At 39.1% G+C, this 17462-nt stretch overlaps 1 protein-coding gene across 1 annotated transcript in view; it reads right to left on the bottom strand.

The window, feature by feature from the left end:
• Positions 1 to 389: 389 nt before the first annotated feature.
• The window catches only part of USP38 (ubiquitin specific peptidase 38), a 30067-nt gene continuing 12994 nt past the window's right edge, over positions 390 to 17462 (bottom strand). The window contains exons 7-10 of the mRNA XM_080401931.1: positions 17268 to 17361; positions 16344 to 16450; positions 13841 to 15191; positions 390 to 6347 (exon numbers count right to left, since the gene is read on the bottom strand). Of these exons, the coding sequence (XP_080258057.1) occupies positions 6186 to 6347; positions 13841 to 15191; positions 16344 to 16450; positions 17268 to 17361 (1714 nt within the window). The 3' untranslated portion in view covers positions 390 to 6185. The remainder of the gene's footprint in view (positions 6348 to 13840; positions 15192 to 16343; positions 16451 to 17267; positions 17362 to 17462) is intronic.

Raw genomic sequence — 17462 nt, 5'->3', positions numbered from 1 at the left:
ATGCAGCCCAACACATGTACAGTAAAACATGCATTTGACCCATCCATTTTTAAAAACAGATATGAAAAAAATATTAAATACTTATGCCAGTTTACAACAAGATTTAAGAACAGGCATACTGTCAAAAATATTTCATCTGTATTTCAGTAGAACAAACACCCTGAAAGTACAGCAAGAAAATGAAATAAGTTTCTTTTCAGGAGCTGAGCACTAAATACTGTAATTCTTTAGAGAAAACTTGAGAAAGGGCGAGTCAGCTGAAAAACGGTACTAACCTTTAAAGCCAAGTACTAACATATTCCTGTGTTTGGCAAGGGATATGCCCTCCCCTCAGAACTAGAATGGCTTTGCATCTCTGCAAACCACTTAAGGCTGACTTTTTTTGTGTGTGTCATTTAATGAATTCTGTAGGAAAACAAATGGTGAAACAGTTCCCAGCCCTTGCATCACATTTTGTAAGATCTCAGAATAAACACAGATCCAAAACATGGTCATGCAGCATGAAGTAATGACAGTCTATTCACTGAGTAAAATATTATGAACATGTCAGTTCTGATACCTGTTCCCATCAAGTTAAAACTCTTTTCATGACTACAGCCCAGAGAAGTAGTCTCCGAAGTGAGACACATGCACCCCAAGGGGTGTGTAAAACAATCCATTTGGGTGCAAGACGATAGTATTTTTCATACCATTAATAATCAAAGTTTCAAATAACTTAAAAATACTGTTTATATCATGTTTCTTTCATACGTTTTCAATATCTACTCTTGCATATGTACATAATATATTAGGACAGTAGTGCATATATAATTTAAGTGAATAAATATATATAGATTGGATATACATAGTTTTTACTGATAGGGGGTGTGCAAACAACAAAGTTTGGAGACCACTGGCCTAGAGGATGCTGTATGATACTACAGCTGCTAGCCCAGTCACACATCCTGTTGCTGAATTGATTTTTTTAATGTCAATCTGAAATACTCTCCTCAGCAGCATATTTTCAATATACCTACTGAGGTCCCCGTCCCGTCCCCTCCCCCCCCCTCAAATTTCCCACACTAATATAATGGAAATTTTAGAAGCATTAGGCTTGGATAACAAGGCATTTTTGACAGTACCCTCTGAAGGAATACAGCAGATAACAGGTGAAATTATTGAAACACACACAGCTTCTAAATCAGATCAGCGCCATCCTTTCTTTTTTGCAGTCTGGTAGTCTCATTTTAGTCCTGCACCAGCACTTCTTCACCTCCCCCCTGCCCCTCCTTCCCACGCACTAACTCCAAGTGCAACCACCTGACCTCTTTGTGCTGCTTGCCACAGGGGTCAGTCTATCAGTGCTGCCAGGGGTCCCCAAGTTACCCACTCCGGGCTTGGAGATGTGGCTGAGTTAAGGACTGTGCCGCACTTGAGCTAGCACCTGCCCAGTGGGGCCCGCTGCTACACCTCAGACTCCTCTTGTGGCCCCCACTGCAGAGACACACACTGAGGCAGCACCCCAGGCTGGTTGCCTCTGGCCACCCACAGATGCAGAAGATGGTCAAGGTCCCAAATGGCCACCCAGGCAAGGCACAGTTCACAGGTGGCAGCTGTTCCCAGTTAGTGTCTGGGGAAGCCAGCCAGCATGTGTCCCAGTATTTCAGTACATGTGGTAGCATGCTGTTTACCAAGGCAGCAGTGGCAGGTTGTGCATTTTGACATGCCTATTCCAGCACTTTTTTTTCCAGAATGGATAATATTTTTAGGAATCAGTTGTAAAAGGAAGACGACTTGTATCCTGAATCCATGTACCTGCCTGGAATCCAGCAGACTTAAAAAAAAATCCTTCTGTTTTAAATAAGAAAGCAGCATATTATTTAAAAACATTCATCTCTGCTTCACTGGCTAGTTTGTTTGTTTTCCCTTTGATCTGGATGCTTTCATTCAAGCAAAAGCAAGACTCACACTGAATGAGGGGATGCACGTGCATTTAAAAAAACCAGAAAGCATATGTGGTAAGCCAGTGCTGCACTACACATCACAGCTGGCATGCTGATCGCAGCCAGAGCTCAACTCACAGGCCTAGTCTCTTTAACCCACTTGCTGAAACAGAGATACTCACTAGTTCTTAAGTCCATGCAGAACATAGTGCTGTACACAAGCCAGCGTCACGCAACTTTCAGTTCTCAACTGTTGTACTGGACGCAACACTTGGGTGATTTAAGAGCTTATTATTCATAGCGATGAATTCCGATTAAGGTAGATCTATGATGAGTGGCTGTAGGGAATATGGAAGTTTTTAAGATAGTCTGCTCGATCTCATTTAGACTATAGATCATTTGCTCACCCATTGAAGAAGTCCAATAATTTACATTTGATTACAGCCTACTGAGGATATCAGGTGCTACAACCCATTACACCCCATAGGTTATTAACAAGGGAATCGCCCTTCCAACAGAAAACAAGCACATTTCTTTGGATCACAAGTCTTCCTAGCTTCCACTTCACGTCACTTCGTAATTTTTATGCCTTACCCTCCTAAATCAGAAACCAACACCACCCAAAACTGAGCAGTCAACCTTTGTTGTTATGTCATAGTTTAGTATTCCCTTCATTTACACTTCAATCTTTGAGGCTTAAAAACAAAACTGGCAATGCATCAAGATGGGAAGCCCAACAGAACAGCAAAACTCCAGGGAGGGACTGGAAAGGACCTCTGGTTTATCAAGTCTAGTTGCCTACTATTCAGACATCACTTTGCATTTCATTTCTTTCATAGATATACTTGGCTCTTCCTTCAAAGCTGGTCTCTGCCTGGGAGGCTATTCTAGAATTAGTTCTAGTTAATTGGGAACCTTGTTTGTAATCTAAATCTTATTTACGGAAAGTTTATGCCCAGTTGCTTTTGTTCTAACATTCCTCTAGCTCACAGAGCTTCTGCCCTTTGCCTGCCTGTCATTAATACAAAAAAATAGTAGTATCCTGATTCCATAAACAACCTTACTGCTACAGATATTTTTTTTTAAAAAAAAAAACTTACCCAGGAAATTAAACTTCCAGAGCATGCAGAAGATAAAACATTTAACTTTCCAGAGTACGGGACAAGGGGCGAGGGTGGGGAAGGAAGGAAAAGACCCTAGCCAGAAGGTGTGATGGGTTTAGTTATCCATAGAAGCCTTTTCTCTCCTTGTCCTAGATGAATGGGCTTGTAGACATTGTAATCACTTGTTACAGGGGTGACATTCACAGCAAGCCACGGTCACGCTCCACATGAGAAAAACATACAAAATAAGCTGTATGGAAGAAAGTTAATAGACCTCCACTAACTATTAAAACAAAGACCAAAACACAATCTGTCATGATAAAAAGAAATACAATTGTAGAAGATATATCATCCTTGAGTTTGGTACAATAGTGTATCCTCCATGAAAAGAAACAACAAACCCCCTAAGCTTCAGAAACAGTATTAACATATTTTGTATCTTTCCACTGATCCAAGTTAAAAAATCAAGAATGGAGCCAAAAAGGTCAATAAACAAACCATCCAACATTCATTCACAGGCTACAGAAACTGAAGTACCGTATGTACATTATTCGCTCCTATTATGTCCAGAAGATAGAAGCATGCAACACCATTAGTGTAAACAATGATAAAAGGTATACATTTTAGGGTGTGAACTACTTCTCCACTTTCACTAGTTCTATTGAAACCTTCCAAGTTAGGTATCAATAAGCCTATGATGGTTGTTGGGTCAGCAGACTTGCAAATAGGTATTCTGAATGTTAAAGTCTATTTGTAAAACCCAAAATAACCGCATCAACAGAAGTCAACAAGGGGAAAGAAAGAAGGTTATTTTCAGTTTGAGGCGTACCATCATTTTATACTTAAGGAGATCCAATCCTACTGGCATTACTCTCATATAAAACTTCCATATTTAGCACAGGCAAAAAGCAGAAAGCCATCTAAGAGCTCACGAAATAAATAAAGTACAATAAGTATACAAAACTCATACTGCACATTATTTTTAGGTAGGCTACATGATTTGGTTTTTTACTGTGAGAAGGTAAAACCAAAACTGATCTTTAAAAAATTATTCTTTAATAGAGTAAAAACACTTGCCCCTGCTTCTACTTACTAGTGTTTTAAAATGAACAACAGATTGATAGAAAGACAAAATACTCCCATTGTAATGGAAACAGCAGACAGCTTTTTAGTGTGTCCTCATGATTTGGGAGACAAAAGCCAAATTTACCTGTCATACAAACCATTTTAAAACCAGAGCTAACTGGCAGAGAAGCCTGAAAGGAAATAAAAACCCCATTAGACTGAAAGTTACAGCATTTCAAGATGAAGCGAGCTTCCAGGAAAGCCTTGTCCAAGCACAACAAAATGAGAACTTTCCTCACACTAGTCTCATAACATTCCATATTTCCACAGCTGAACTCCTGGTTCAGAGACCTACAATTGAGATCGCAACGAAAAGCGTAGGTCAAAGCCAAGGTACTACAGTCAAAACAAAGCTTGGAAACTACTGGAAAATGAAAGTCTAGCTTTCTGGAGCAGTAGCGTACTAACCTATAGCAGAGCAAATAGCACAGTTTTAGTGATAATATAAAAATAGCTTGCAAGCTAAGTTACCTTTCAGACTAAACTCCATATATATGATATCATACGAACAAGGTTTAATTTTCTCAACTTACTTAAAAGTTCTGTAAAGGCATTTTTAACGAAATTTGTTTATTTTGTACAGTTAAGCTAACACCTGCCAGGTCTGCATGCTTTTTAAAGATGCACTTTGTCACCTAGTAGAATATATAAACACACTAAAAGAGTGCAGAATTTTGTAAAAATACTTTAAATAGACTTACACTTCACTATAAGATTATTCAAGTTAAAAATCAATCATCAGATTCAACAGTGTAGCTCCTTTACTTCTGTTATCCTCATTGCACATCAAAAAAAAGTTGCTCTTTCTGCCAAGACTTAAAGAGTGGATCCCCAACCTCTGCTGGCCTAACAAGCAAGAAAACACCACTCCATAGACAGGATCATTTTGGTCTTCTGCAGACAGTTAAAAACCTGAACTCACCAGAAATTTCTCAGTACAAATAAAATCAGAAGGCAAAATTTCAAGGGACTCTTAGAAGCATAGAACCTCAGCAAGAGTCAACACAAGTAACCTCTCTGTGATTTCACACACATAGCTCAGTATTTATGACCAGATCTTCTTAGCAATGCAGGCCACAAAAGTCAGAGGACTAGGTATAGAATTTTTTTTTTAATCAAAAAATAACGGGCAACGCACTTACTGCGTTTCAAACCACCAGATTTTTACTTCTGGAAATCTAATAGCTTTCTATAAATGTACTGATTTCTAATACTCACCAAAAAAAATAATTGACTAGCACATATTTCTCCTTTTCTGTAGCCTCGGAAAGTTTGTTTTAGGTTACAGTACTGCAAGGCACATACAGAATCTCTTCCTTTCCCATACACAGCAGATATATTCCCTGAAATAATTTTAAAATCCTCAAAACAATTAGAAATGCTACAAAGTTAACAATTTCTATTTAAAAACATTGTTCCTACAGAACATGCACTTTTTTGGAAAACAACTTAGCAAATATTTATAAATTATTTTTTCTTCTTTACATTTAGACTGGAAACATATTGAATATTTAACCTGGAAAGTACTGTATCATGTCACATTTAAGTTATTGCCTTCATTATAAATTGCATCATCTCTGGAAATACATAAAGGTACTGGATTTGAAAATAAGGTGAGTGAGAGACTATGTATGCAGTTTAGCCCATCTGAAAGGATTTCCACATAAAGGAATACTACCAGAGTAAAAAAAGAACTTTCTTCGTTCAGTGGATGAGGACAATAGAAACTGATGTAAGTGCATTTGTTCAGTTGAATGCAGTGTCATTTGCATCTACTTAAAAAACTACTTCATTTTCTGTCTTTTGGGCAAGCACATCTTACTATAAAAGCAACTGAATTTTTAAGAGGTAGTTTTTTTTCCATTATGCGCTTATTTATTTCAAATAAAACATAACCAAAAAACCCCCAACATTTGCTTTTGAACAAGGATCAAGTCTCAAAACTTGGTACAATATCTGACAAAGTTCAATATTTAGTTGTCCTCAGCAGTACTGGGCTGCTTTGGAACCAGTGTATTCCAGGTTGTCTTCATAGTCAAAAGACTAATCTACCAACAGTACTGAACCCACCCCCTCCTCCTCCACCTGTCGGACCACAACTTCCCGGGGGGTCGTTGTCATCAAATCCATTGGGTCGGAAAGAGCAGGAGGCTGAAGCGGCTTGAAGTGCTTGTGTTCGAGCACTAAGCTCTTGCTCCTGAAATGGAAGAATAAAGACGATTAGAAAATCCAATGAAAAACTAAAACTAACCTAAAGTCCTTGAAGCAGCTTATTTCTAGTAAATTTTGAAACATCTTTTAAAGCAACACCACTAACTTCTGGGCTCCTAAGTCTCAATGGCTCTGCTGAACTTCAAAATGAACATCCACAGCCAATCCAAGATGTACAATTTCACTGTATGTCAGCAAGTATATGTGAATCATAATTAAAACCATTTAAGTTTATGCTAAAAACTTATTTTTTGGCAACATGGGATGTTACTAAAGAATCAGACTGCTGACCAAAAGCTATCAAAACATTAAGTTTCGATAGATGTTTCACAAGACTTTTCATCCCAGTAATTTTAAGATGGCCTTTGTTTTGGTTGCCAAATAGAAAGACCATTAAATCAATGTTAATTATTTAAAAGACACTTTTATTCCAGTCAACTGCATAGAGTAACAACGTATTCAGATAAAAGGCAAAAAAAAAAAAAGACAACCTATTTAGTTTCCATTTAGCGCAGCTTTTTAACTTCCAAGTGTTATTGCTATGCTAACTGTTTTAACATCAGTTAAGTCCCATGAACTCTCAAGCACTCCATAAAAATCAGAGTCAGCTGCTGGAAAAAGTACCTGCACAAGTAGCAGGAACAAGAAAGCATAGCCTCCTGCCAGCTGCTTTTTCAACTGAATGCCCCTGTGGCTTTAGACATCTAACAGGAAGAGCACTGGCTTTTCCCCCTCATTAGAGATATCATATGCTATTTTGTCTCTGGCCAACTAGTTTCATAAACCTTGCAGCAATTTCTTGTCTTTAGTATCCCTTCCTTCATATCTGTCAAGAGCTTCAAAAATTGAGGGTGGGAAGAACAGGTGTTGGGCTCTGGAAGAGCAGCAAGAAGACAGACAATAGAACTGCACAAGCTTTATTTCTCTAGGAAACAAAATGAAAGTATTCAGGTGTTAAGGCTCATACTGATAGCCTCCTTCACATGACACTTCATCACTACATACCTCCCTAAAGGCAATGGGAGGAAATTTTACCAGGGTTTTAGCAATTACATAGTTCACCTTGAATTGTTCCTTTTCTTCTGTCTCCTGGTGAAAGCAAGGAACAGAGCCGAGAACCTGGAAGACTGTTCGTATTATACTACCATGAAAGCACTAAACTTGGTGTTGTCCATGTACTTTCACAGGTGCTAATAATAGTACTTCTGGGTTTAAATTACTCTGCCCTCTTAGAAAAACAGAGCCTAAGTTTAAAACTATTTTACAGTACTAAGGACTGAAAGGCATACTTGTTTTCAAAATGATATCAAAGATATTTGAAGAACACTGTCTACACAGATATGCTGCCCATATTCCTGAAAGACAGTGTTATCTCCAGCAGTATGTGGTCTCTTATGTATCTGCTAACTATAAGACACATAAAACTAAGTAAATTTACTAAGAATAACAGGGGAATACAAAGAACTCACTTCTAGTACCAGAAATCAACATGGAAGTTTGATTAAAACAGCAGGCCTTGTATAAATAGTCTGTTTAGTTGAAAAACTACACTGCAAAACTGTTTAGCTTAGAACAGAAATTCTTCTCAAAACTAAACTGTACCTCGGCTGTTTTTTTTTTTGTTGTTTGTTTGGTTTTTTTTTTAAATTGCACTAAATAAAAATATGGAAGTTGTAGACAAAAAGTACACTTGAGTCTTGCATCTAAGAATTTTGTCAGATTTAGCTAGAAACATGATTTATTTCAATTTGCCTTACTAAGTTACTGGATAGTAATGGGGCCTCGGCATAGCTCTGCAGCTAAATTACTTGTCTTCTATTAGGTACCTTTCACAATACCATTAGCAACTGGACAATTGTTCTGCTGTCACTAGGCTTCCTTGCAGGGAGGGGACAAGGAGAAGCACTACTATGAACAGCAACAACATAGTATCTTGCACATGACTTATGTGCAAGGGATGACTCCCAGGTCTGGAGCAATGCACCACATTCAGTAAAGAGTGTAAATGAACTGCAAGCACAGCTTTTGTCAAGCACTTGGAAATACTGTTCACAAGCAGCCACAGTGCAGTGAGAACAGGATAAACCTCAGCTGTGATCTTAGCTTCATTGCTATTATGTACTTGTCTATAGTGAATGGAAGGTATCTATACATACACATGCATGAGAGAGATGAAGCAGTGATCAAATTATCAGTTCTTAATGTTTCTTGACAGAGCACAAGTATTGAAAACACACATTGTCTTCAATGCTAAAAGTGAAATTATGTAGCACTTGAACATCATTCATGCTTTATGCCTGTTGAGTAGTTTCAGTAGTTTGTGCTAACTAAGCACATTTCTTTCTTCTCTCAAGGCATATATTGACTTGATTAATATGAACTTACATTAAGTTGTTCTAGTATAGCATACAGAGCTGGCATTTTTGAAATAAGTACTCCTGTTTCTAAAAAGATGTTGAATGGTTTCAGGCTGATTATGTTTATCCCAACAAATACTAAATCAGATAAGTAAAACTTGATAGTCAATACAGTTCTCTGAACTAAGAATTATGCAGAGCTACCCCCTCTGCTTTCCACGTTCCCAAAACAGGATTTTTAATTTGTTTTAACTGGAGTGGAAACTACCCACATTGCTTTTGTTATTTAAAGCAAAAATATTTTAGTTGACCATGTGGTAAACCGGTATGCAATAGTAAAACAAAAGCAATAAGCAATAAGAGTGTTTCTTCTAAAAAGTACAGGCTTTCTCAAGAGAGAAAAGTATATCCTTAATTTAGCAGAAAAATAACTACTTTAGAACTCTGAACGATAATGAAATGAGACTTCTCAAAAATATGACTTAATTCAGTGAATTGCAATATTAGTGTTAATTTGAGAAAAACAGTAACTGAGTATTTCTAATTGCCTCATTTAAACTGAGAAAAGGACATGATCTCAACAACTCTCAGATTAGCTGAGCACTACAAAGAAAGCCAATACTGAAGAATCCAAAACTGAAAGGTGGGTAAAAGATCCTGTATTTTAAAAAAAACAAAACAACTAAATCCCAAACAAAACCCATATACCTGGAAAAATCTTCTCAATTTTGAAAAGACCATTTTTATTTAATTATAAAGGTAAAAGTTTTCAAGGAACTACTAACTTTTCTTTTCTAGCTTACAAGTGAAAGCAAAGGATTACTTTATGTAACTTCAGGTACAGGTTTTATAGAGAAAGCTTTAGTATGGAAGATTACCAAAAAGCAATTTTTGCATATATGCACTAAATGACTAACTTTTATAAAATCACATTGACTTTTCACTTGTTCTAGACATACAGAAGTATTCAAAAAGCTTGAAGTAATTAACTTCTCTGCATACTCCCGAAATTGCATCAAAACGATCTTGAAAATGTTAATTCACAGAAACATATTTAAGAATAACTTCATTATTTAACTTTTTTTTTCCCAATATCCTGATACTGTTGCTTGTTCCATATGGCTAAAGCATCTCTTCAAATCTGAAAAAAGCCTCTGTTATACATACTCAGGTCATCACGTATCCACATGAAACGTGACTGCAAGCATTGGATTCAACAGGAAAATATGCAAGTAATAGCTACTAGGATTTATATTCTATGTGGATGACACTGTTCCTCCTCTAAATGTTGGACTCTATAAAAAAAAGGTTACATTACCACCATAGTAGAAATACTACTTTTCTTCAGGCTGTGTTCTTAAAACAGATTCTCCCTACCCCGATCCCCCTTACTCTGTTACCTAGATGCTGCTATAATTATAATCCTAAAATAAAAAATAATCTGTCTTAGAGTCTGAAATTTCACAACTAAAAGATCCACGTATCAACGGAAGTCGCAGCAATTCTGACTGAAAACGTGACATTATCTTAGAGACAAGTCTATACTCAGGGTGGCAGAAAACACCCTCCTTGCCCACCACACCTTCTCAGTTGCTTGTGTACGGCCAGCACTGGGTTCTGGATGTGGGAGTTCAGTCAGTGGATGACGTACATGACCATCTGTCTACACCAGAGGTGCTGTCAAGGTCAGGAAGGCCTTGTCATGTCGTGACCAACTCCACATGGAAGAGAAGACAGGCTATAGCTGTAGGTGACTCCTTTCTGAGGGAAGAGGGTCCCGTATGCTGGACAGACCCTCCCCTCAGAGAAGCCTGCTGCGTCCCGGGGGCCTGGGTTAAGGACCACCAGGAAACTTCCAGCCTGGAACAGTCCTCAGACTATTTACCCATTGTTGCTCTTCCACGTGGGTGGCCATGAAGCTGCAGCGCATAGTCCAAGGGCAATCAGAAGAGACTTCAGGGCCCTGGGACTGTTGGTAAAGGAATCTGGAGCACAGATTATTTTCCCCTCTCTACTTCCAGTTGTGGCTGGTGACACTGGGAGTCGGACGGACCCAGTCTACTAATACATGGCTCCATAGCTGGTGTCACTGCCACTTTTGGATCCTTTAGTAACAGGATGGCCTATGTGGCACCAGGCCTGCTGGTGTCAGGTGGGCCTCACCTTTCTCCAAGGGAGAAAGGGTCTTTGCTCACAAGCTAGCAGGGCTCACTGACAGAGCTTTAAACCAGACCTGAAGGGGGAGGGGGATATTATCAGGCTCACCCATGGACAAGCTGTGGGATGAGACACCAAGGTTAGAGGGGCAGGGTGCCAGTGAGGGCCCTCAGCCCGTTTCTGTGAGACATGCTGGCTACCCTACAGCACACTTCAGGTCTTACCCAGATGAGCCAGGGGGTCCTGAGGTAACAGGAGACAAGGAGGCAACACCAATGAAATTCCTCAAAGGAACTAAGGGGTGTTCCTCTAAGAAGGTGACATGGCCAACAGCACAGGTGAAGTGCCCCTACACCAATGCACACAGTGTAGGCAACAGACAGGAGGAGCTGGAAGCCACTGTGCTGCTAGAAAGCTACCACCCAGCTGCCATTACAGAAACTTGGCGAGGCGAATCCCATGACTGGAGTGCAGCTATTGATGGCTACAGGCTGTTCCGAAGGGACAGGCGAGGAAGGAGGGGCAGAGGGGTATGTAAAGAAATGAAGGCTGTCTGAGGAACAGCCGTGAGCAGGTTGAAAGCCTATGGTTAAGAATCAGAGACAGAGGCAATGAAGGGAACTTTGTGGTTGGTGTCTATTACAGGCCGCCTATTGATGAAGCCTCCTTACTCCAGCTACAGGAGGCATCGTGCTCGCAGGCTCGTCCTGCTGGGGACTTCAACCACGCCAACATCTGCTAGAAAAGTGGCACTGCGAGCTGTAGGCAATCCAGGAGACTCTTGGAACGCACTCAGGATAACTTCTTAAGCCGGGTAACAGAGAGCCCTACCAGAGGGAACATGATACCTGTTGTTCACCAACACAAGTGACCTAATCTAAGACACTAAGACTGGAGGCAGCCTGGGCTGCCGTGATCATGCACAGGTAGAAGAATTCACAGTCCTGAGAGACATGGGTCAGGCAAACAGTGAAGTCAGGACCCTGAATTTATGAAAGCAAAATTCCAGCTCTTCAAGGAGTTAATCAATAGGACCCCTATTTTTAGAACTTTGAGGGAAAACGCCCTCAGGGAGAAGGGAGCAGAACAGAGCTGGCAGATCTGTTCTGAGGGAACTGGTTGATGTACTTGCCAAGCCACTCTCCATGACATCTGAAAAGTCACAGCCGTCAGGTGAAGTGCATGGTGACTGGAAAAAGGGAAACACTGTACCCATTTTTAAGCTCTAGAAGTGGGCCCATGTGAATCATATGGGGTTCAACAAGGCCAAGTGCAAGGTCCTACACATGGGTTAGGGCAAACCCCAGGTATCAATACAGGCTGGGGGATGAAGGGGTTGAGAGCAACCCTGCAGAAAAGGATTTGAGGGTATTGGTGGATGAAAAGCTGCACATGAGCCTGCAGTGTGCTCACAGCCCAGAAAGCCAACCGTACCCTGGGCTGCACCAAAAGAAGCATGGCAAGCAGGTCAATGGACCTGACTCTGCCCTCCACTCTGGTCAGACCTCACCTAGAGTCCTGTGTCCAGTTCTGGAAAGACAAGGACCTGTTAGAGCAGGTGCAGAGGAGGGCCACAAAAATAATCAGAGGAATGGAAAACCTCTCCTCTAAGGAAAAGCTGAGAGTTGGGGTTGTTCAGCCTGGAGAAGAGAAGGCTCTGGGGAGACTTCATTGCGGCCTTCTAGTACTTTTATAAGGAAGATGGGGACAAACTTTTTAGCAGTGCCTGTTGCGATAGGGCAAGGGGTAGCAGTTTTAAACTAAAAGAGAGTAGATTTAGACTAGATGTAAGGAAAAAATTTTTTACAATGAGGGTGGAGAAACAGCAGAACAGGTTGCCCAGAGAGGTGGTAGACACTCCATCCCTGGAAATATTCCAGGTCAGGCTGCACAGGCCTTTGAGCAGTCTGATCTAGTTGAAGATGTCCCTGCTTACTGTAGGGGTTTGGACTAGATAATTTGGATTGGAAGGGGTGTGTAAAAGTTATGATTCTATCATACGAGACTGTTGCTAAAGAATCTACTCTGTCAAATCAAGAGAAGAGATGGCGTATGAACAGAGATAGTTAGGACACATGCTTTAACCACACAGTCAGAAAATAGCTGCAGAGTTGCAATTTAAACTCTCAGTTCTCTTGTTTATGTTTGTAGAATACCTGCACCTATTACAACAGATTTTCCACAGTGAGATTTAGCTGACCTTTTCTAACTGAATTTACCTAGTTTTTCTAATTTAAGTCTGCCTAGGACTCTTTCAGGAACAGTTTAACACATCAAAGAGCACAGAGTAAAACACATTTCTACTGTTACACCATCCAAACATAGCAGCAATGCTCAAAGCTAAACATACTGAAACATGGAGAACAGTGGCTTTTTTTAACAGCAATTGAAGACGCTACTACAGCTAGGTGAGGTTGTTGGAGCACAGAGGAAGTGCAACTGGCAGTGCTGGTCCCACAGAAGGTGGCAGAAAAGGCAGTAAGAGGAAAGTGGAATCTAGTCACTAACATCTGGTCTCCATTTCAGTGGTACTAGCATTTGGGTAAGCACAGTTGTATAAATAAAACTGCACTCCAAATGAAAATGTGCTAGTAAGAACACTGCTAACAAGTTTTTAAGTATACTTTAGCTACTCTTGTGATTTATTAAAGGCAATGAAAATTACAACTGTTGAAAAGACTTTCCTGCAAAGAATTACTAGTGGTTAAACAACTTATGCAAGCATGTCTTCTAAAAAAAAAAAAAAAATTAAACTGCAATGAGTTTAAGCCATTTTCCTTGATGCTTTCCATCTAATGGTGACAAACTTACTATGAAACCTGTCCAGCAGTATCAATACGGAAGCAAGATTGGTGATTTATAAGGATAATATACCGGAATATTTAAAAGCTAACTTTTTCTTTCTTTTAGACTGCCTCTTGTGAGTTTTAAGAAGATCACTCTTCATATACAATTTCCATCTTACCTGCAAGTACAGTTTGTTATCTTTCGTAATTGCATCCATGAGGTCTTTTTGTAGGGGAGGGTCTCCATTTACCCAGAGTCCATTTGCTGAATTGGTGTTGAAGCCACAGGTACTATTTTGTTTTTTGTAAAACAGAACATAAGCAGTGTCCTTTGGAAATCTACTGGTAATTTTCTGGACCGACTGAAATGAGGTAAATGTCACTCTGCTGTCATTGAACAGAAACCATTCTTTTGGCATCTCAGCATCCAGCTCATTTTCTACAACAGTACAAGGACTCTTCTCTGTCAACAACTTATCCTGAGGAGAGACTAAAGAAAGAGCTGTAGACTGGTGGCAGAGTCCTGAAGGCCCTGGTCCAGTAACATTTCTAGCATATGAGTAATAATGTCCACTTTCAGAGGATACACCGGAATGCACCACCACAGAGCTTAACGTGTAGGGCACCAGTTGTGGGCAGGTCACTTCATCAGCACCTGAGGGCTTCAGTTTTTTAGCAAGATTTTCTCCAATATCAGAAATCTCAACACCAACAGACCAACCTCCAGAAACTACAGCTAAAGCCGATGTTGCTCTTTTGACTGGCAGTTCTAAAACAAGTGGCAGAGACACATTGTCCAAGATTTTGCGCCTTATATGACACTTTGGATCATATGAAAATCTCAAAAGAGTGAGAATGAGGTATTCAGGTTCCTCAATGATTTGCATAGTTTTCTCAGCATTCTGTAGAGAGGCACACTTTTCACAATAATACTTATTGTCTCCACTGAGGATTTCAGGTGCCAGAAAATAATTCAGTAAGTCTGTAACTGACAAGGTGTTTTTACCTACTAGTGTCTGAGACATATCCCTATTATCTTGAACTTTGTTGAGTTCAGAATTTGTCGTATTCTCAGAGTTTGGCTCAGTAGAAAAATCTTTCATGGTTCCTTCATTTATTATTGTGTCACATCCACCATTTACTTCCGAATTATTGAGGGGTGTTTCTCCAGCAGGACTAGTTGCTAAAGTATTAGTTTGCACCATATAGTCGTCTTCCACTTCAGAATGTTCCATACATTTTGGGCCAACGTTATCCAACGATGTTGGAGGACAGAAAGCCAGAGAGAGATCTGTGAAAGCTTCTTCCTTTTGAGACATACTTTTGCAGTTCAAACAGCATATAGTAGTCTTCAATTTTCCTCCAAACATCTTCTCTATCAGAGTTCTTTCCTCACTTCCCATACAAAGTGCTTCAGCAAATACCTGTGCTTTATGGACAGCTTCTTGTGTCTGGGACTCTTCATTCATTATACTTTCAGAAGTCTTTGCTGAAGACAAGGCTTTCAAGGTTCTCTCTTCTTCATGCAGCCTGAAGACAAAGAAAAATAAATCCAAGTAGCTGTGCTATTTTCCAAATATCGCTGCACTATTTCAGACTTTTTTCTCCAGTTATGCCAAAAAATATAGTTAATACAGTTAAATATTATGTTTTATATATAGTACACATATAGTAAAATATGGTTAAGCAGCTAGAAGTGTCTTATATAAAAAATAACAAATAGCTTTTTAAATGTAAGCAAGCTGAACCATACAACAGATCAGTACTATCCAAAACAGAGTATGAGAAAAACACAAATGCATTTAATGTGGGTTTCATTATATGTAACAGAACACAATGGATATACTGAGAGAACTGGAAAGTATTTAAAAAAAAGCCAAACAACATTTTTGTTATTTACCATTACATTATCTTAATAAATCAGTTTACCAGTTGACTGGTTCTGTATGTCAGACTTTCTTAAGAGAACAAGTAGCTATTTATCTAGTGCCAGACTATTTCCAAAGAAAAGGTCAGGATTTTTTAGCCAAGAAAGTTAAGAAACTACAAGAAAAAACAAACCAAAAAAGAAACCCAAGACAGGGGAGGAAAAAAACACCACAACAACAGAAAACCCCAACAGTACTTCACTATTGAGCTAATCTTCTCCCGAAATGAAATGTGTCATAAAGCAATACTGCTTAAGCCACATCTCATCAAGCCAAAATAAGAGGGCTACTAATAAACATAGGTATTTTTATCTGTTCCACAGTTAATTTGCTTGTTTATTAAACTGGTTATAAGTGCATGTACACCTCTCCATGACTTCTGACCTGTATGAAATATAGCTGTCTCCACCAACATGAAATTCCAGATGCACGACTAAACTGCTTTCAGCAACCACGTGGATTTTACAATGGGACCACGACTAACACCCAAGTTTAGATTTGTAAAAATGGAACACTGCTATCACTATAACCTGCTTTAAATAACATGCATACAAGATGGTACCCAGATTTACCACAGATTTAATCCATGATGCAGAGTGTTTCATAGACAATATAGAAAACCAGAGACAGCCAGGAATGAGGCCCAAAATTCCTGGCCCTCACGCATGCAGTGGAACTGTTAGATGGCCACTCCTAACAGTTCAATATTGTGATAAGGGTAGATTCATTCCCATTAACGGCACAGTAACTGTACCTGTCTAGTAGGAATCTGAGATATTCTGAGCAATCCTGCTGGGATCGAGGAGTGAACCACGGTGGTCTGGAAGCCTCAAAGAAAATTCTAGGAGCATACGCCTCCCTCTGTGTAGGAGAGGGACAGACAAGAATTACCTAAAAAACTGTTTATATTACTGTGATATTGACCACTGAACTTTGGACTACATTATCCTAGAGGAACATTATGAAACACATGGTACACAAACTTTTAGAACAATTAATCATAGGACGAGACAATAATTTTGTATTAATCACCTCTAGTACAAAGATAAAAGTAACAGATCCTGCAGGCAAATACAAAATGTGTAGTGAGTGTCAACCAGCTGTGTAATACCAGTTACTGATCTTGCTGGCAAGCTTAAAAAAAGCTTTCTTTCTTCAGAAAAACACCAGTATTTCCTAAGTACCAGTTTATTGTTGAAGGTGATTCAGCCTCATCCCCTTCACAAGTTTATTTTTATTTATCAAAGAGAACAGAAGTGTCTTATGGCTTTCTATCACTAACAAAATATTGTGAACAATAATGATCAGAATTTGACTTACAATAAAATTTAGTGTAAAAATCACTGCAGAAAACCACAGTTTATCGCAGAAAGTTATGTTAAGTCAGCTTGTATACCAAGTAAATTCTTAGATTTTTTTCATTTTGGCTTCTCAAAAACATGTTACTGTCCATTTATAGAAATAACACAATGCCAAGATGTTCCACTTATGAAATATACATTTCTTTAAGTCCATTCACACCATGTGAACATTTGGAGGCAGACTCATTCCCCTACAAATCTATCACACTTACATTTTTAATATACTCAAGAGGACTCCCATGACATCATCTTTGTTCCTAAATTTTGTTATATAGATCCAGGCTTAAAAAAAGAACAGATGAAATGAACTGACATACCTGGGTATGGGCCAAAAACGCAAAAAGATGCTGTAATTTTCTCATTAGTGAATTACACCCATTTAGATTCAGAGACAAAACATGTCTTCTGAAACTGAAAAAAAAATAAATAGATTACATTAGTTTCCTTGCTAGATGTCTAACAACAATACTAACAATGTCTAACAACATTTCAGCTCAGAAAATTCTTCAATT

This window comes from Falco punctatus (assembly GCF_963210335.1).
Source record: "Falco punctatus genome assembly, chromosome: 1".
NCBI lineage: Eukaryota > Metazoa > Chordata > Aves > Falconiformes > Falconidae > Falco > Falco punctatus.
The sequence above is the reverse complement of the archived record's forward strand: the minus strand, read 5'-3'. Positions and strand labels throughout refer to the sequence as shown.